This window comes from Phoenix dactylifera, chromosome 9, assembly GCF_009389715.1.
Source record: "Phoenix dactylifera cultivar Barhee BC4 chromosome 9, palm_55x_up_171113_PBpolish2nd_filt_p, whole genome shotgun sequence".
Classification (NCBI taxonomy): Eukaryota; Viridiplantae; Streptophyta; class Magnoliopsida; order Arecales; family Arecaceae; genus Phoenix; species Phoenix dactylifera.
The window spans coordinates 17,936,909-17,957,610 of NC_052400.1; the positions used below are offsets into that span (position 1 = coordinate 17,936,909).

Consider the following 20,702-nt stretch of genomic DNA (forward strand, 5'->3'; position numbering starts at 1 on the left):
TTATAATCAAACACTATTTTGAACCCCTCTGAAGTCTGAACTTGGAAAGGGAGTGCATCATTCTATTCATCATTTTGTTGGAACAGGCATATACTACATCAAAGGAAAAAAAAAAAAAACTATCCTCCGCAATTGTTTTTTTAACCTTTAATTTTTTTAAAAAATTAAAAACAATGTAAAACATCATGCATTAAGTCTTTGCAGATATCTCTCTAGATAAATACGAAAAAAGCTCATATACCATGAGATAAATCTTATGGGTACGCAGAAAGAAACTTTCCTAAGGTCGGACCGAGCCTATGCCATATTGAACATTCGAACTTGACAATTAGATATATTAAGTAAAACAATGAACTTTACACTTACATTCGTTTTTTTTTTTTTTTTTTTACTTTTTTATGAGGAAAAGTTGAGGTTTTTCTTTTTACAATTATATTTATAATACTTGTTATAGAATGGTTGCATGATTGGCTTCAAATAATTGGACCCATATCAACTGTTCCGTTGCTGCGACTGTTCAACCATAGGATCTACGCCTAGCTGGCCCTACGCCGGACTCCGGAAGCAGCCTGTATTTGGCGGGGTTCGCCCAAAACCGTAGGCTGCCAACTCGATCCTCGGTACTGACAACCATTATCTCGTGTACCGCGCCCTCTTCTTCTTTGACCGTGTTTCCCGCTGCTACCCTGTCCTGCATTTGCATCAGATGAAGCAGCGAGACCAGATACCGACACGTGTAAAGCCTGGCATTGCCACGTGCAGCAGCCTGTCCTGCCCATCCTGGCCCAATTCCCTAAAACACCCTTCGTCCTCGCTCTCTTTAATGCAACTTCCTCGCAAGATCAGACACGGAACGAACGTCTGTCTTCGAAAGAAGGGTAGATTGGGCCTGGTCTGGACCGGGCCCGGTAACGGGACATAAAGTCGAGAATTGGTAGGATTCGGACCTTTTCTTTTTCAAGTCCGACTCCTCGGAAGTAGGACACGATTCCCGCCCCGCTTCTCAGCTCTTCATGTCGTTCAGAAGAACTCAACTGCCAAAACCGTACTTTATCGATTTGTTAAAAAAAAAGAGGGAAAAAAAAAAAGGAAAGGAAAAGATCGCCGATTGACCGCGCTTTTTCGGCTAGGCTAGCATGAGCTGTCTCCCCTCATAATATTTTCTTCTTTTTTTTTTAACTTGAACCCGTTATCTTCGAATTGGATCGTGAGGGGCCCATTTGGACAGTAACATCTTGATCTTAAATACAAGGATGGGCTGGTTCCATCTTGCAAAGTGTAATGAAGAACAAGCAGCTCCTACAAGTCTTTTTCCATGGACGCCTAGTCCTCTCACAGGTGGTACGTATAAATAATTAATGATAATCACTGCAGGTGACTCCCTTGTCTTGCTTATGGTTTGAGAAAAAGTTGGTGAATTGCTTCATGAAGCATTCGTTCAGTTGTTGAGGATCTTTGAAGCTGCAGGGCAGAAGAGACTATAAAAAGCATCGAAAAGATGTAAATTAAAAAATTAAAATTTTGGTCTATTCACACAGAAGCACGCAAAGTAGCTAATTTGGCCATGAATTGTGTGAGGCGACTTATTTTGCTTCGATTTCTTTGTGCTCCCTTGAGTTGACAAAACTATTGTACTTTGATAATTCAGCTGAATTTATTTAATAATTTAACTATGTGCCTGTGTACGTGTGTGTATATATGGGTTATATATAAATTGTCGTCATTCTGGTACTTTCAGAGTTAGAGGGACATATTCAAAGGACGCACCAAAGATAGCTACAGATGTAGGAAATGGTCCAATGCTTGAATTATTATTTGCATTATCTTATGTGCATACTTGTGTAAGATGGTGAGTTGTCAGAAAGAATTAGGTAGGCATGCCTTTCAGTCAGTGCTTAATCTAATAATGCGTTCATACCAAACTTAGGTTGTTGATAGTCTATGAACTATCCAATTCATTAAATTCATTGTCCATCATTGTTTACATACTTCACTACAATTTTTGAAATGGTTAAGATAATCTAAGGTTGGTGCTAAATTTTAGCACTTTGCAAGATTATTATTGTGTTTATGAATTTGAATATTTAATTGCCCACAATTTGCAAGAAGGCTCCGCACCTAGTCTTTTTCCCATCTCACATAGAGAGTAATGTAACTACGTTGCTAGTTATATATATACATTTGTTGTCAATATACAAGACTAAAAAGATATATGAATAAACTTTTATCATTAAAGGTCAAGATGTAATTTAGCTAGTCTTTATCGAAGCTTCCTATAATTTCGATCATGTCTACAGTAGAAAAGTTCATGCTGAACAATGAATAAAATACCCTAAAATTAACATCCAATAAGTATAAACAAACGGCTCATAGAAATCAATTTCAGTAGCCCCAAATTATGTGTAAGATGGTGAGAAACCTATGGCACGATAAAGGGGTAATGCTCCGAGAAGCCTATTTTGTATAAATGAAAGCTTCCACTTATGAGGTGGTGCAAGAGGATTTTTTTTTAATTCAATGGTACTAGTATTGTACAGAGGAAATGGTTGATTATTAGATTGCTAAACTAGAACTAGTAGGCTCCATGAAATTATCATATACCTTAACAAGTGTTTTAAAATATGGATGCCAATTGCAGTAATTAGTGAAGTCATTCTGGATGTTGATACTCAATGACTTGGTTCAAACCCCACCTACATCTGGTAGCTGAATGGGGGATAACCTCCTCCATCTTCTTAGAGGAAAACAATATGTCCTCAAGCATTTTCTTGCAGTAAATGTTTAAATGGTCATTTTATAAACTAATTCAAGCAGTAGTTCAACATCAATTGCCCAACATCCTGAACAAACCTGAAAAATTATATCACATAGATGAAACCATGCTATCTTAACTAAAGAGATCATGTATGTAGTGCTTTTCTGTATGGGATACACTTGCTCATATTAACAGGATCGTGTATTTAAATACAGGATACGGGTACACTTTGTCGTATGTTGCACTGCTCGGTCATTGTTATCTGGACGTAAACATGCTCGCTAGTACCATTCTTTTCCTAATTAGAGGTCCCTCCTAAAAGCATGCAAACTCGAACGGTGTTCACGTGAGGCACGGCACCAATCAATGTTGCTAGTTGGAGACAGGAATGGGCCCATGCATCTTGTAGACAGGAATGGACCCATGCATCGGACAGCCAATTTGGTGCTGTTTGTCCATGAAAGTAGATCTGGTTCTTCTATATTAATTAGTCATCAATTTTTCGTACTTACGAACGTACACATTCATAAATAGAGCCATGTTTTAATTTTTTTTTAAAAAAACTCAAAATGAATTCAGATGTTAACTTTTTAGTCAACCCAAGTGACAAACAAACATAACTACATATAGAACAAAAACAAGCATGCGTAAAAATTCTCATATGAGGCCCGAGAATTAAATTTATCCTATTTAAATTTGGAAGTAAATAAAGGGGTGAGTTGAGCAAATAATTGTTGCTAATTCCACTAATTAGTACATAATGGTTCCAACACAAGTCAAGGTCTTGCAATCGCAATTGTTATGATTTTATGGATGGCCATTTATATAAGTTTGATAGGGTTTGTAGTGATGCGTGTATTTGCGTTACCCTTCAAAATAAAAATAATATTTAAATTCGATTTTTAGTATAAGTCTGAAAGAGAATTTTCCAACTAATAATTATCTGGCAGAAAAATTGCATTGTTGTGATTAATAATTTTTTATTGTAATAGTCAACAATAAATTATAATTATACCCGTTGGTATCTCAATTCTTTATTATTCTACTAAATTTCAACATTTAAATGTCTTGTACACTCAACTCAACTATCTTAATATTATCGTAATAGATACAACTAAAATTTATATTGTGACTTTTGCATCATAGAATATGATACTATTAGAAATAGCTATCAGAAAATATTCTTCGTCAAAGAGAAGAGCTTTTTAGGACGATTTTCTCTAGAGAAAGAACCCTATTAATTGAACATATTTAACCAACTTGTCAGACCATTAGAGAGGAAGGAAACAAGCAAGAATAAGAGATGGGCCCTATAACCAACTTGACCTTAAGGGAGAGGAAACCTAGGAATAAGAAAAGAAAATCTCTCCTAAGGAAAGTTCAGGTATTATTGTCAATTGGATTAGACCAGTTGCGCATGCTTGCTTCTTGAACCAATTCAAACACTTCACCGAATCGGAAAAAAAAAAGGGCTCCATTCTACCATACGATAGTGAGACTAGAGTTGAACTGTTTGAAATCCTCTTTCCACCCTCACCGGATATTCGTGCAATCCGAAATACGGCTGTACTTAACTTCAGAACAGAAGGAGGAGAGAAAGGAAGGGTTTAGGTTAAACAAATCTGGCTCACTTATCTGGAAAATGAATGGCTCTTTTTTATCTCTATCTACATTACATATCGTGCTAAAAAAATATTTATATAGTTGTAAGATAAATAAAAATTTTCTATCTGTAAAATAGGTGATGTGGTATGTATCTGCAGTAGTATAAAATTTTGAAGTGCAAAATTAAACCGCAGAGGTTCCGAACTCATCTCAGACCTCGGATCTATCGAGCACACGGGCATTGTCAACTGCATGGGCCTTCTCAGCATTTAGTTTTCAAATGAGAGAGGGACACAAGTTAAGCGTAGGACAAAGATTTATCCATTCCACGCTTCGGAAGAACAAACCACCTTGTACCCAAAAAAAAAAAAAAAAAAGAACAAACCAAACGCCAAACTACTACTACCACTACTACTTATAATAATCCTCCCCGATCAATTGACCCGTCCAGCGATGGTAGCTAAAAGAACTCGCCGAGTAAATGAACGAAAAGCAAAAGAAGCGGAACACAACCTCGCGCCTCTCTCATCATTACTCCGACGTTCTCCACAGTCTCAGTCCCCGCGCTCTCTCTCTCTCTCTCTCAGCCTTCCATCCTTTCGTACAATCTCTCTTTCACGGCGGAATCGCGAGAATGGAGAAGGGGAGGGGAGAGTTTTCCGTGATAAAAGTGGAGAAATTTGGGTGCTATTTTTGCTTGACATAACAGGCGGAGTACCCGGCAACAGCAGCGATTGATGGGCTCTTGGGTTCGCTGCTGCTTGTCGTGAAGGCGATTCCTTCTCGTCTCGTTTGGCGTGGGAAAGGACGGAACTTGGTAGTGGGGGGTGGCTGGAGGAAGTGAAGGGAGGCCTCTGCTGCTGCTGCTGCTGCTTCTTATCCTCTTGTGAGGGTTTGGAAGGGTTTAAAGGTGCTTCTTTTTGGAGCCGTGGAGTTTCTGTAGGCATTTTTCTGCTTGAAAGATATGGCGGAAGGAGGAGCCAAGGTCCGGGTGGTACGGTGCCCCAAGTGCGGGAAGCTTCTCCCGGAACTTCCCAATTTCTCCGTCTACCGATGCGGTGGTTGCGATGCTACTCTTCAAGGTATATCATGAGCTTTCCCTTGCCTCTGCTTCTCTCATTTGCTCGTTTTGGGAATTTTTTTCAGTGATTTTAACCGAGAATCGATGTTGTCCTAAAGAAAAATTGATTTTTTTGAGTAAAAGGTTTGATATTTGAGAGAAAATTTTGATTTTGATTAGAAACGTTTGATCTTTGATGGAAAAGTTTTGGTTTCCATCTGCTTTATTCTTTTTCTGTGGTACATCATCTGGTTTTTTGTTTGTAAACTTTAGTTTAGCAGTTTGGACGGAGTCAAGTAAGTTTTCTTCTTTTTTCTAACTGAAAATTGTGCAGCAAAGAAGCAAATTCCAGGATCAGAAGCTTCGTTGGAGAAATCTGATGGAGAAAAGGTCAGCTATCTTGAGGTCTCGGAGAGTGCTGGTGAGAAGAAAGGGATGGTTTTCGACGCAAGCGCAGCGGCCGATAGAGCGGAGTTCAGGAACGAGGAGATATTAATTAAAGACAAAGGGACGGCTTCCCACAGTCATTCTGTCTCCGCAGGGGAAGTTGGTGCTGTCTTGCAGGAATTCAACACCTCGAGACTGGATGATCATTCCGTAGGAAGCGGAACAGAGGGCAGGGGTGATGGCTATCATCTCCAATCTAAAGCACCAGTCTGCGATTTCGTCCCAAATGTGAATGAATTGACTAAATCAGACATAGAAGGCGAAGCAGAAAACAAACCACTAGCTGAATGCAACAATGGGCATCACAGAGCTCAGCAAACACAAGCCCAGAAGGGCGAAGAGAGGGACAGAGAACCCAGGGCTCCGATTGATGGCATTCGGCCTGCTCCTTATCCTGATGAAGGTCCATCCGACTACCATCAGAATCCAAGATATAGATATGGTGACGGTGAGCATGATCTCATGCCGAAGGGAGCTAGCTGCCTCAATCAAGACCGAGCAGAGCTTCTGAAGATGCTCGATGAATTGAGAGATCAGGTGCAAAGAACTTGTGAGGTCGCAGACAAACAAAATGCTTCTCCTGTAAAGCAGATGACAACTTCAAGTTCTTATGGCCATCGGGGTGCTTGGTTTCATGAAAGTTCTGCATCATTGAACAGGAATACTTCTCAGAGTTCTTCATTTTTGAGCACACAGAAAATGGACGCGTCAAACTTTCATTCTACTGTGCCTGCACAAAATGATGTTCCTGGATACGGGCAGCTGCTACTACATGGAAGAGCCCCCTTTCACCAACCTGGTCACTACCCACACAGGCAGTTTGACGGTTACGGACGGTTCGATCCTTATCCTGCCATCCCTTGTCATCATGATGGTTTTTACCATCAACCTGCATGCTCATGCCCGCATTGCTACCAGAGACAATTCTCGCTGCCTGTGCAGTGCCCACCCACCGTTTTCAGTCATCAGGAGGTTCCCTATTATGTCAACAATCAAGGATTGTACCCCATGGATGGTCCCTCGATTTTTGGTGGAGGAAGCTATAATTCAAGAGTTGCGAATCCTCCTTTTCATTCTCGCGAGCCACAAACCCACCAGAGAACCGTTTTCAGTAAGAAGGTCGGCCATTCTTGCCAACCCATTGCTGGTGCCGCCCCCTTCTCTATATGTTATAACTGCTTTGAATTGCTGCAACTACCTAAAAAATCTTTGCTGGTGGACAAGAATCAGTTTAAGCTGCAGTGCGGGTCATGCTCTAAGGTAGTCTCGGTCAAGCTTGATGGAAGTAGACTTGTTGCTTCTTCATCTGCGCCAACCTCGCATGTATCTTCCGAAAAAAATACCGATAGCCCAAGCAATGGCATCCAGTCCCCAGATGAGAAGATACTTCTGCCTTACAGTTTTGATGTTTTCGATCATGGCTTGGTAGAAAAAGAGAATGGTTTGAATTTTAGTGATTCAGAGAAAATGCAAGGCCTGTCCTCATCCTCGAGCATGTCTGGGCATGTGGAGAGCCCGGAAAGTGTGATTTCTCATAAAGATGCCCCAAGCTCTGCAGAGATTCCCGTGGAAGCTGAAGCAACTTCACGTATCCCAAGTTTACCACTTCGTGAGCATTTTGGGTACTCATTGTCTGATCAAGTAGCTGATGGGCCTGGAAAGGGAAGCAGGAGTCAACGCTCTGATCAAGAGAGGAGCATACTAGAAAATGCAAATTTTAAGCACAACTCAGTAAACGATGTACCAGTGGCAACTGAGATGGATTTGTCATCTGATGAATATCCAACTGCTGGTTTGTCTCAAGATTCTTGGGACATGATAAGCAAAGATGAAGGTCAACCTAAAGCTGTCAAGGGTGGTGACTCATTCCTTACCGGCCTTATAAAGAAGAGCTTTAGAGATTTCTCTCGATTCAACCAATCGTTGGGGCATGGCAGAGCTAAAGTTTCAATTAACGGTCATCCTATTCCAGATCGATTAGTTAAGAAGGCTGAAAAGCAAGCTGGACCAATCTATTCTGGTTACTATTGGTAAGACATCTATCCACATCCATGACTTGCATTTTCTAATGTTTTATGATCCATGCATCTAAATTTAGGTGCTTCATTAATCTCTTTATAAGTTGTGAATGGTAAGATGACTACAATATAGGAAATAATGTATTATATTAATTATATTTTGTAATATTTAGGTGCTTTAGTGTATTATTGAGGTGACAAAAATCAATATGTTTAAATGCAGGTTGTCAAGAAAACAAGTTATAACTACAATGTTGAGATATGAGATTCTGGAAAATAGCATCCTCAGTTTGCTATCAATAGGCTCCATAACCTTGCTTTGAATTTTTAATATGAAAATGGAAAACAAAGGCGAAATCACTAATAACCTGGATTTGTGATCAGACATGTCGAAGACAGTCAGACTTAGAGTTGAGGGAGCAAATACCCATTTCAAGCTTTATTCAGCTTGGTAATTTTAAAACAGAGAACATTTTTGAAAAAAACATTTCAATATCACATGAAATTTTGATTATGTGCTATATCATTGGTCAATGAGATTTATGAACTGCAAGTTTTCTTTGACCGGCCAATCAACATATCCAAGTATGTTTTAATGTTGCCACAGCTGCTTAGGGTGTGGATTGCTGAACATGCTGCCTTGTTAGTCATGTAATTGCATGCAAGGTTGATGTAGTAATGTTTTATGGCATGCATAATGAATCAGAAGTTGCTGGCTGACATTCAATCTTTATGTTATGGTCCCTTGATGTAAGCACCTGCTTTGAATCATTGTCATCCTTTAAAATACTGTACTCATGTTTTTCCTGCCTTCTTATTCAGGTATGACTACCGTGCTGGATTCTGGGGTGTAATGGGGCATCCATGTCTTGGCATAATTCCTGTAAGAGCAACTGAAATTCATACGTGCGTGCATACTAATAATTCTGTAAGCATTCCACCACAAGACCTTTTGATGAAACATTCTGTTCTGCAGCCATTTATTGAAGAGTTCAATTATCCTATGCGCAAGAATTGTGCCGGTGGCAATACCGGTGTACTTGTTAATGGGAGAGAGCTTCATCAGAAAGATTTGGAATTGCTTGCTGGTCGAGGTCTCCCAACTACTGCAGGTCAATGTTATATAATTGAGATTTCTGGGAAAGTTTGGGATGAATCTTCTGGTGAAGAGCTAGATAGTCTTGGCAAGCTTGCACCAACGTGAGTCTCTGCACCTTTCCTTTCATGTTTGGGATAAATCTTTTCGTGTTTGAACTTATTACCTGCTTTCCTAATGATATGATCAACTCTATAGAAAGAAAGCTTAATTCTATAAGTGCTAGTTACTAGGTAGAATATCATGGAGGATGTTCTGAGGTAATATTATTGTGGTCTTGCTCGAGCAATTTGGATGAACTTGAATACATGAGATGCATGACATTTGCTCAAAGATAAAGATATATTTGACATTTAAATGGGTTAAGCTGCTCTCAGAATTCCTATAAAATGACAATGAGGCTCTTAAACTCGTCTCTGACCCAAAAATTTTGGACTGTTCATCTCTGGAAGCCACATGATTGCTTAGGTGGTCTGACTACGTGCGTGAGCATGGTGCATCACCTATGCAGTGAATGCCTTGAATTAAGAAGGCAAATTAGTCGCCCAGATATATTACATGATATGTTGTAATCATCATCAAACTCATCATCATCATTATCCAAGCCTTCTTTTCCCATCAAAGCATGGGGTCGGAAATAGAGTGCAACCTTAAGAGGCTTCATTAGAGGATTGAGCAAAATTTATGACTGTCAACCAGATGTCAGTGCTCTATCGGTGTCAAAATATTTAGACAAAGTAGGGGCCAACCATGAAAGCTATAAAGTCAAATCTACCTTAACTATTGCAGTTTAAGTTCATGCAGCAAAGAGCAAACCCCAAAATTCCCCGAGATTTGCAAAAGGTTTAAATGAAGGGGGAGGATGGTAGCTTGTGATATACAAGGCCTAATTCATTTCAGAGGCACATGCAAGTCAACAGAATGCAGTCCCATATTAAGTTATTCCTATGATTTAACAATTCACCCCATTAATGGGTGATTACTTGCATTATCATAAATATTAACTTATAAATCTTAATGTTATTTCAGAAGTTTATTTTTCTAAACTAGAGGACTCTTATAACCTCTCCTTGATATGTGTGCATGCGCAACAAGGCCATTCTTGCCGCCTTTGTCCGAGGTGGGAAAGAGAGTATTGTAACAGCCATAGACTGTTAGCAGCCTTGTAGCAGCAACCGGTTCACACCTTCCACCAAGCCCTCCCCTCCTTTTTCGAAGTTGGGTTCAAGTTCTGCTCTATTGCTGACCTTATCTGGATGGAATGAGACTTAACTTTTGTTCTTTTATATCTTTATGTGTTAACAATAATATATAGATTAACATATCAAAAATACTTCTTCACTACTCATGACCTAATGGAGGTGTCTCTTTAATATTGCATCTTCAAATCTATTGGTGATATTTTCCTATTCTAGATGACATGTATGTCTGCCAATATTTTGTACTGCATGGAGTGTATGCATGTGTTTCAATCACTTATATTTTGTACAGGGTTGAGAAAATGAAACATGGATTCGGCATGCGGGTTCCAAGAGACTATCTGTAGGTACAGGCTTGATGGTGACAGCCATTATATAATCCATAAAGGTATCAATCCCTGCAGACGCATAAGACAGCATCTTGAGGTTGTGTAGTCCTGGAGATCGATTAAGATGATTTCAATGATACATCTTCATATAAAGCTACCAGAAATCTTCTGGATACCATTATATCTAGGTCTGGCATTTTCTGATCCTCAGCACTTGCTCGCTATGTTAATGCCTTTCCCATCTTCCCCTTTTTTTTTGAATTCTCAGTTAAATTTATTTGTGCTTTCTTTATGAAACATTGCAGTCAAAATAGTTTGGTTGTGATAGTTTTCATAAGTGTGCATTTGTTGTATCTATATTTATTGTTAATTTGGGTCGTTGAGATGTGGTTTGGATTCTATGCTGATAAGATCTGCACCAAGCTTTCTGATGCAAAATAGAATTTAGTTTCCTGGAGGTGTCTTCTGACCTGTAATGTGAAACTTGAACTTGTTTCTTTTTTATAAATGGTTTTGCCTTTTATCCATATACAACTTTTAGATTTTTTTCCTTGCATGATTGAAACAAAAATCTGACTTTCCAGCATTAGGGGCCTACTTCTAGCTCCCAACTTAGGTTTTGAAGGCTCTGATTTGAAGCCCTTTAGTTTCTTACGCTATCCTTGATTACAAATACTTAGACTTATGGTACGCCATACCAGTATGAACCAAGCGATACAGGGCATACTGTATCGATCTGAACTAGACAGTACAGAGCGTATTGTATCATACCGGTTCGGTACTAGTATACGATACAGGTGGCGTATTGAGTGTCGGTACACCAAAAAAAATTCGTACCGCACTATATTGACACTGTGCTAGTGTGGCACCGGTACGGAATGCAATACCGAGACGGCAAACCTTGCTTAGGCTAGTAATATCTCACCTTTGAAAATTTATTTTGCTCCCAGTCATATATCTAGATAAATCTTGATGCAGGTATAAACCTCTGTGCTATTTTATTGCTCTGACCAAGTATGGTGGATGATGATATTGTCGTTGCATGTTATCGTCTATCATTACTTGGAGCTGCTGATCTATGAGGCATATGGTTAAATGCATCAAACTCTTGCTCAAGGTCGATGAAACTGTCATGAATCTTCTGGTTCAAGGTGTCTTTGCAACCGGTACGGCTCCGATGACAAAAATGAGATCCGTGCCGGAGGGGGAGAAGATGAAGGAAAAAAAAGGAAGAGAGAGAGTGGGGGGGAGGGAGGGAGAGAGAGAGAGAGAGAGGGGAAGAGACAGGAAAGTCGAGGCCGGCCTTCGGAGGTTGGGGAGCCGCCGCGCGGAGGAGGGAGCTGTGAAAGAGGGGCTTGCTCCGATCCTTCGTTTCGAACAGTCCTTCTTCCACAGCCTCTCGGCGACTCTCTAGCCCTCTGCTGGCCTCTCTCGGCCTCCTCTCTCTCTTCCTTTCTAGTTCTCGCTCTCCCCCGTCTCTTTTATTGTATCGGTACGGGCCCGGCATGACACAGCACGGGTCTGTATCGATTTGTCCTATCGAGCAACTAGTACAGTGCCCGGTATCGGTTTCTCCGACTTTGCTTTTGCTATTTTCTTGTGTCCAAGATTATTCTCCGACAGAATGGGTTTTCAACCCAATTTGATTTATGTTTTCCTATGGGTGCTTGGTAACCCAAATGTATCCACTATATATACAGGATGAGTACAGCAGATAGCGTCAGTATTAGACTCGATACAGCATAAAAATTCAATTTTCTTGGATGTATACCTGGCTGGATTTTTCTTCGTCTTTTCTGCAGAGCCCCATTTTGACTTTTTTAATGTTATGTCTCAATGAGGAATTTGTAATCTTAGATGAAAAGCAGTTCAAAGCTCTCTCAAAAGGCAGACATCTGAGAGAAAGAAGGCATACAAATGTATAACTTGATGGGATTTGAGTTCCTGAACTTGTGAGCATGGTAGCGCACAGGACTCGCAATATTACTGCAGATCAATTCTGTCAGCTTTGGCTTCTGTTTGGGTCCACTGATTTGAGCTTCTGCTGCTGCTTTTTAATTCGGGATCCAGCTGCCATGCCTATTTGAGCGACTGCCCTGGTCAACATTTGTTCCTTCATTTGCTATATGGATGCAAATTTTCCTGCGGAAGTTCGTTGCCATCTTCAGTAAACCGTCATAGGATTCAATATGTTTGTATCCTTAGTGGTTATGGACAAGCTTTGCGTGGGCTCAGGTTCCTTGTCGTCGCAGAGCAAATGAAGCAGCAAACTTCTTGGCAATTGGGTAAGGAGCTGCATATAAGATTCTTGAGGTGAGATAAGCAACGGAAGTGATTTGTCTTGTGACATCTTGACTAACGTTGAACAGGATAATATCAGAAACCTATTACATTATGAGCAATGATGACTGACATACATTTCAGAAGCCTTTTCCTTATATTTTGAACAAGCTCGCAGGAGTACAACAACACAACCAAACAATAAAACCATGCCAATGGAAGGCTTATCAACGAAAAGACCCAAAGGGCATGTCCGCATTATCCAAGCATGCATCCAAGTTGCAGCCTCTATATTTTTACAGCAGTTGTCAACTACAGGGATTGTATGTCGCAGTTCTCACATAGGAGTGTTTGACCCTCTCCCCCTCCATACTCCGAAATAACTTTTGTCCTCGACTGCTTAACTTTGCTCTTACGAGAACTGATCACCTGACAAAAACGAAATGTTTAAGCATTTTGTTTATCAATGGCTAGCAATGATACATCATCAAGAATATCTCAAGAAAAATGTGGTACATCATCCAGAATCAATTGCAGAAGTAATGAACAAAAAAAATATGAAGCATATATTCCACTAAGCTGAAGGAAAATGAGTTAGGAGACCCCAAAGTTGACTAATAATTCTACTCCAGCCTAGCATATAGCTTCACATCTGCAGTAATAATAGGCTGCTGCATGTGATAATTCTTTTCTGTCACAGTCATATGCTACAAATTATAGCATACACGGGTACTGGATAATATGCGGTCCAATGTATAATCATTATTTGACATGAGTTCCACTGTCGCGTAATGTTCACTCAGTTGATAAATGACATGTGACATTGACACCCTCCATCAAAAAAATATGACACCAGGGATATTGGCAGAGAGATGGAGAGAGAGAGAAAGAGGTCCTAAATGGATTGATGCTCAGAACATACTTTCTACAATGTATTTGAACATATACAAGGCAAGAAGAATCAGCAAACTTAGAACACCCAAAATTTCCAATACTGACACACACAATGGAAAGCAGCTGGTGGAACTATAAGATGAGGTTTTAGAGTTTAGTGGATTTTCTTGTGGATTGAAAGGCTATCTAACAATGCAGAAAATAATGTTCATATTATTTTCTACAAAAAAAGAGTGTAAGATCATGCTGTAGGCCTATACTTTTCGAGCACCCAAAAGCAAAAGCTAGTGCTCTGCAGATTAAAGTAGGCATTGCTTCAGAAAAAGCTGTGAAACCTTTCTATGCCACAGATGATGCGCCATGTATGCCCTGGGTCACTCAGGTATAAAATAAAAATGAACAGATCACATTAGATGAAAGATTAACATGGAGAACACCAGGTGGCAAGAGAACTAAATTGTAGGCAAAGACAGTAGATTCGACTCTTCAGAGAACCAGTCTACATTAAAACACATTTAGCGCTCATGATACTCTATATTTTATTGTGGCATATTTTGTATAACCACATATGCTTCTTTTTTATTTGCAAACTTCATGCGTAAGTTACTATGATCTAACATATTTACTAGTATGACAATTGTCTGCAATTTCACAAAATATAGATCCAACAACTTGAGTCACAGATCCCTCATTCCTCCAGTAAGTAGACATGGCTTTTGGTCATGCTAAGTTGAGTGAAGCATATGGTCACCATATCGTCAATATTTAGTCTCATATTCTCCAATATACTAGCTTGACTAAATTACATCTAAGTAATTATCAATGTATAAGATTCCCTTAAGTTTTCCTCTTTCTTTTGTAAGATTTAATTTCCTCTTTAGTATAACAAAATCTGGAGGCATCAGACTACACTGAATCCTAGACTCTTTTCTCTTGCACCCTTATTCCTGCAAAACTTAAAAGGAAACAGGAAATCAGTTGAAAAGCTTGTAGATTAGAATGAGAAATTAATTATAAATCCTTAACAAAGATCAATTCATTTTTTATCACCGTTCTAAAATTTAAAAAACTGTCATTTCGCACTTGGCAGGCAGAATTGGTCTAGGATTAAAGAGGAGACCTGCAACAGCATCCTCATTTTGGTATCTTTGGAGAAGGACGAAGGTAACAGGATTCTTTGGGGGAGCTTGGGATAAGTTGGCTATACCTGAGTGTTGAACTCTTTAGAAAGAAAGGAATTGAACAGCTTTTGCAGACAGAAAATCCTCCTTTCAGGTGATCTTCTGATCGGCTCTGTTTATTCAAAGATAGGGATTATGTAATCATGAAGATAAAAGGAAGTTTGGCACAGTCAGGGGTAGGGTAGGACATGAGAATCTGCTGGACAGCCTTTGATAGTTGTTTGTGCCGGCTTGTTGGTTGTTGTATATAAGGAGGTACTGTTTATGCATCTGTGAGCTTATGTAACTGTATTTTGGTGATAAATCAGAGGAGAGAGGAGAGAGAGAGGAGGGGGGGTCTTTTCTCCCTCTTCCACTCAGAATAAATAAATAAATATCATTTTGCAACCAGTGAGTGATTATGGTTATCAACCAGCAAGACATTCTAATATTTTATATCGCCTAATTTTGATGTTAATTTTTTTGGTTTGATGAACCTGAATTTATTACGATGGTTCCTTCCTGCAGGCCTGATCCGTAAAGATTCAATTCGATCTTTCAGCTCAATTTTGAAAAGAAAAACTTTTGATATATGCCAGTTATAGTGGATTTGTCATTTGTGTGGAAAAGATTGCCAAGAGACTGCTTGGTGTGGTAATTTATAGTGGTTGTTACTCTAATTTAGTTTCAAAGTTGGAACATTTCACTGCTAAATACTAGGGCTTTCCTGTAGAATAAGAACATAATGCCAAGATGTGCCAAAGACGATGATGTAAAGACTGAACGTGGGCATTGAGGCATCAAGGAGATGAAGACACAAAGTAATTATGTTGGACAAAACTCCAGCTTGTTGAAAATGAATTCTTCCAAGATTGTGAGAACTGCTAGCAGTGAAAATCACACACGAAGGTTCCTTTCATTTACTTAATGAAACTGGGTTAGGGCTCACCTAACTATTTCTCAGAAAAACAGAAGATCACACAAGGAGATATTTATCAAAAGGATGCAAAAGATTGCAGGGAAACATATATCAATATTTTCTTTTCTTCTTCTTCTTACTTTTTTGGTTGCTTCTTTTTTTAAATCTTATTAAACCAGCCATAAGAGAGAAGTTGGGATTGCTGTCTCAATCAGATCAACATTTAAGAGATAAGTTTTGTACGAACAATTTCACTAGATTACAGTTTTGGATCAACTTTTAGAGTTCATGAAAGGCATGTTTCATATATTTTAATGTTTTAAAAGGCATTAGGTAATCAATGCATCAACAGGGGAACAATTAAGGCCTAGGTGCCAGTAAGGTGCCTTTCCCTACTGATCATCGAGGCAAAAAAAAATATTTATGGAAAACTACAACATTAAGAAATAATTTATAAAACTAAGAGAAAAAGGATCTATCCCTTCCTTATCCTCATGTCATCTCTTTCAACAATAAAGGTTGCAATTACGACTATAGCAGCAATAATCATTGTTGCCAAAGCAGAAGGTTGAGGAAGAGGACAATCAGGATCACTATCAAAGATGCCATTGCCATTGAACTGCCAACCAAGACCTTCACCAACTCTCTCTCAAACACACACTCACCCTTTATCTCTCTTGTCTACACACTTATGTCACATTAGAGACTGTAATGCTTCCTTTCATCTTGTCTCAAAAACTACCAATCTACCTAAATTCTGATTATTCTTGCATTTAACCATTTATGACTAGCATGGCATGTCTCTTGAGTTAGCATATTTGGCTAAGGCTGCAAATGGGTTAGGGACCCGTGACACAACCCGCTTAGACTTGACCCAACCCATTTTGGAGGACTTGTGGGGCCGGATCGGGTTGTAAAATTGAACTCGTTCCATTATTGGGTCGGATCTGGATTTACTGAATTCAGACCTGATCCGACCCGAATCTGTAAAATTATTTGGGCCCGCGAGCTGCAGGGTTGCAAACTAAACAACTGAAGTTACTGTCTCAGTTTTACACTCTTACTAGACAAGTCAATGATCCGGCCCGACCCAGAGCTGGGGCTTAAGGCCCGGCCTAGAGCTCCGGCCAGATCTGAGACTTTTATCACCGATTCACTATCACTCATTCACTCTATCAGTGAGTTGTGAAATCAACCCGACCATAATGAGGATGATGCTCATGTAATTATCTACTGTTCGTTTGTAAATCAGTGCTAGCAGCTCTTGTTTTTCTGTTTTCATTATGGGCCTTTCCCCCACTATTTTATCGGTATTGCTCAAACTTGTGATGCCTGATAGAGAGGTGGATTAAGTCCATCGAGGCTTATACCATGTGGTTATTATGAAAAGCAAGAAATGAGAGGCTGTTTCAAGCAAGCCTGTCAACCTCTCACTAGCTAGTAAGACAGATTTTTATTTTCTTGTTGAACTCAGGTTGGCTGACTTTCATTCTACCCACATTACATGATCAAGGTTCTGGGGTGGTACTACTTTACACTTGTGTTTTTCAAATACTTGTGTTTGATGGCCGCTCCCTCACCTTGGTGTTTTGAAGGCATGCGGTGACTATGCAGCAACAAGATTTTGTAATACGAGATCAAAAGGGAAGGTTGCTATATGCTCGTGGGAAAAGGCTCGCAACTGCTACAGTCTCATATGCAGAGCTAGTAGCTACTTGGGCAGGTTTTAGCACAACCATACTTCAATTTCAAGCACAACTAGTTTGGCTTGAAGGGGATTTAGCCACAGTTATTACTTATGGATTAATTCTCCGTTCACTTGCAGGTATGCTACTCACCTATTGATGCTGGATATCATCCATTAGTAGCATGCTTTATTTGTTGTTCAGACGATCCACATCTATCGCAAAGGAAACCAAGCGACCGACTAGATCACAGGCCATGCATTGCAGGGTGACATCCACTTTGAAAATCAGGCTCAGTTTCATTTGACTTGGGCCGAATTTTCTAAGACTATAATCCAGACTCGACTCGGACCCAACTCGGACTCCAATTTTTTGAGTTGGGTCCGGGATATACATGAACCTGACCGACCCAAATGATCTGTTAGGTCAAAAATTATAGCCGTAAACCCGAACCAATCCAACCCGATCTTTTATTGGGCAAGGTCTGGGTCCAAAATTAGAATCCAAACAAAAAACCGAGTTAGCTTGGGGTCACTCAAGACTCGGCCCAACCCAACCCATTTGCACCCTATATTTGGCAAGACAATGACTTGCACTTGTATAAGCAGGTTTGCAACAACACCTAAACGCTTGCTTAATTGCAAACATGCCTACAAAGAACACCTAAGACATAGACAAGGCTCCATCAAGGCCACCTTTCCTAGAAGAGCACCTAGTTTTGACCAACTAGGATACCTTGAAACTCATTCATGTTAAGATATAATCTTCTAGAAAATCAATTTAATTTCCTACCCATTACTTCTTTTGAGAATGATTTCCTTTGATGAGATACCGACCATAGCCAGTTGTCAAACTAGATCGATGACCTGGTCGAGGGATAGCGAATCTGATCTATAATTCAATATTGAGGTAAGGGTCCATATTTCATCTTCCTCAACCAAATTTTTTATTGTCTCAAGCAGTTGTTCATGTGTAGAATCCAGAGGAAATGTCTGAGACTCCAGAAGATCATCGTTGACTCAAACCAGTAGCATTGAATATCTAAGAATGTATCAGTGTTTACGCAATCAAACCCCAGACGGCATTAGCCATATCGTAGACAGTTTCTAGCAATGCACTGACACAGAGCACTTGCATAAAGCATTCACATGTATTCTTGGTTTCCTGAGTCCGGATTTTGTTAGAGGTTTTCCGAAGTAATGACCGGTTCACTCTTCTAGCTCTGTTGAATTACGTATTGATGTTCGACTATGAGTAATTGGTGTTCGAAAGAGACTATTAGAGCTAAAAGTAAACAAAGAAATAGGAACCCTGAACAGCTCCCAGAATTCCGACATCCCGTTCACATAAATAATTACCAAAAAATCACTATTTTTTTCTAACGTGAAACCCACAATCGAAAGATATCGAGACCGAGAGGCTTACCTGTCGGTGGCTGGGGCGGCGGAGGGCGGCTGATCGTCGGTGTGGTCGGGGTTTGCGCGGGAGGGGAGGGGATTGGAGCCCTTGATGAACCATCCGAGGGCGAAGAAGGAGACGCCGGCGAGGATGGCGGTGCCCCAAGCGTGGGAGTACCACCGGCTGTACTGCCGGATGGCGAACCGCCACTGGTCCCGCAGCGTCGCAACGTCCGGGTTCACCGAGTCCGGCGGGTTGGGGTAGTGGTGCGAGCTCCTAGGCGCCGCCTCCCCGCCGGATGTCCAGGACGCCGACGTGGGAGGCGGAGGCGGCACCGTATTAGTAGGCTTCGGGGGATGCTCCATCGCCGAATTGGGTTTTTGCTGCTCCGCCATCTCTCTCTCTCTCTCTCTCTCTCTCTCTCTCTCGAGCTCACCCGGTTATGTGCCTATGCGACTCGATGGATAGGAAAGTTCGGCCGCTTTGTATCGATTCCATCCTCAGGCTCAGAATAAAGTTAACGGGTTAATAACAAACTAGCCACGCCAGATAGCTTTATTATTACCTTTGCGGCTCACCGCTCTAAAAACCTCATCTAAAAAAATTATATATCAGTGCCTCACCTTTTATGTTTTTTTTTTAATTTTATTGGCTGCACTCACTTAGAACAGATGTGAACCATGATTGTACCAAAAAATATTTTTAAAATATTATATAAAATAATTTAATTATCAAAGTTATTAAAAAAAAGGTTGATCTCTCTTTAGTCCTATTAGATTTTAAAAAAAAAAGGAAAGATCTATGCATATGGTAATTATCTAGGCTGAAAATTTGGAGATTTACAATCCAAAACTTGAATCTAAAATATATGATCGTTAAGCATGAAGGTGCTACAATTGAAATAAAGCTCCAATTCACTAGTTAGATCATTATCATTCTATTACTGAGAGAGCTGATAAGATTTTTAATTTTGTAATAATCATAAGAATATTTTCAAACATGGTATTAGTATTTTAGGTGTATCTATTACAAAGTATGCATGTATTGACTTAGGACAAATGATGTACTCACCATCCAACTTGCCGGCATGATAGTCCATTAAAGTCTAAGTCTAGCACCAAACGTTTTTCAAGATGGATGATAGATGCACAGTTTTTTCAAATATGAAAATAAATAAATATTTTTGGCCTTCCAAATTTCAAATTTGATTTGCTCGCATGATAAAGGCAGTACTTGCAACGGTAAATCTTGCTTACATTCTCATAATCAGTTGCTATAGGTACCTTAATTGAAAGGGTTGGCACGGCCCAAGTCTATTGGATTCGTTTGAATGCCCGGTAGCGGCACAAATGTACCTTAGTGAAATATAATGGATGCCAATCCTGAAGGCTTTGTACCCTGTGGAAGTATGCTACCATATGAAATGGTATTGGCTGGAGCAAAGTTGGGTCTAGCTGGTACGGTTTGGGGTCGCTTATGGTATGTTTGAATAGAATGAAACTCAAGTCAAGTTGGATCCAAAGAAATCCACCTGGGTAGGGTCTTAGATTTAGTTTGGGCAAAGTCAGGATAATAACGGGGCTTTGTCAAACCGCGTGCGGATCCTCTGTGCCCATGCACATTTGCCCGCGTATCGCGTGCCGGATCAGCCCAGGCCCATATTTTTGTAACAGCGGGCCGCATGCACTTTTATTTTTTTTAACCCAAATTTTACTTTTTTAACCTTACAAGTAGAAATCAAAATGCCAAATTTAAAAGGTTTTCTATAATTCAGTTCAATACGATCAAACAAGCATACAAAAAATAGCAGTCTCAAGCTCCAAGTTCAAGAACGTTGATTCACATTAAAAGAAATGG

General features: G+C 39.9%; 2 protein-coding genes across 4 annotated transcripts; one reads left to right on the forward strand and one right to left on the reverse strand.

The window, feature by feature from the left end:
* The first annotated feature begins 4,824 nt into the window (after positions 1–4,824).
* Positions 4,825–11,034, forward strand: LOC103708391 (protein ENHANCED DISEASE RESISTANCE 4-like). The gene is made up of 5 exons (XM_008793329.4): positions 4,825–5,442; positions 5,755–7,897; positions 8,708–8,768; positions 8,862–9,085; positions 10,473–11,034. Exons 1-5 carry the CDS (start codon positions 5,325–5,327, stop codon positions 10,525–10,527), a joined length of 2,601 nt encoding a protein of 866 aa, XP_008791551.2. The 5' UTR covers positions 4,825–5,324; the 3' UTR covers positions 10,528–11,034.
* A 1,218-nt stretch (positions 11,035–12,252) lies between these two features.
* On the reverse strand, positions 12,253–19,321 carry LOC103708312. 3 transcript variants are annotated; one of them, XR_005513412.1, is made up of 3 exons: positions 18,873–19,309; positions 12,927–13,218; positions 12,253–12,802 (listed from the first exon to the last, which is right to left on the reverse strand). XR_005513412.1 is itself a non-coding variant. In XM_039130298.1 (2 exons), the coding sequence occupies exons 1-2, from the start codon at positions 19,238–19,240 to the stop codon at positions 13,215–13,217; spliced, it is 372 nt and encodes a 123-aa protein (XP_038986226.1). In that variant the 5' UTR covers positions 19,241–19,309; the 3' UTR covers positions 12,866–13,214. The 3 variants fall into 3 exon arrangements, 2 of the variants coding, with proteins under 2 accessions (XP_038986226.1, XP_038986225.1); XM_039130298.1 differs by lacking the exon at positions 12,253–12,802 and having other exon boundaries at positions 12,866–13,218; XM_039130297.1 differs by lacking the exons at positions 12,253–12,802; positions 12,927–13,218 and adding an exon at positions 13,231–14,630 and having other exon boundaries at positions 18,873–19,321.
* Positions 19,322–20,702: the final 1,381 nt, after the last annotated feature.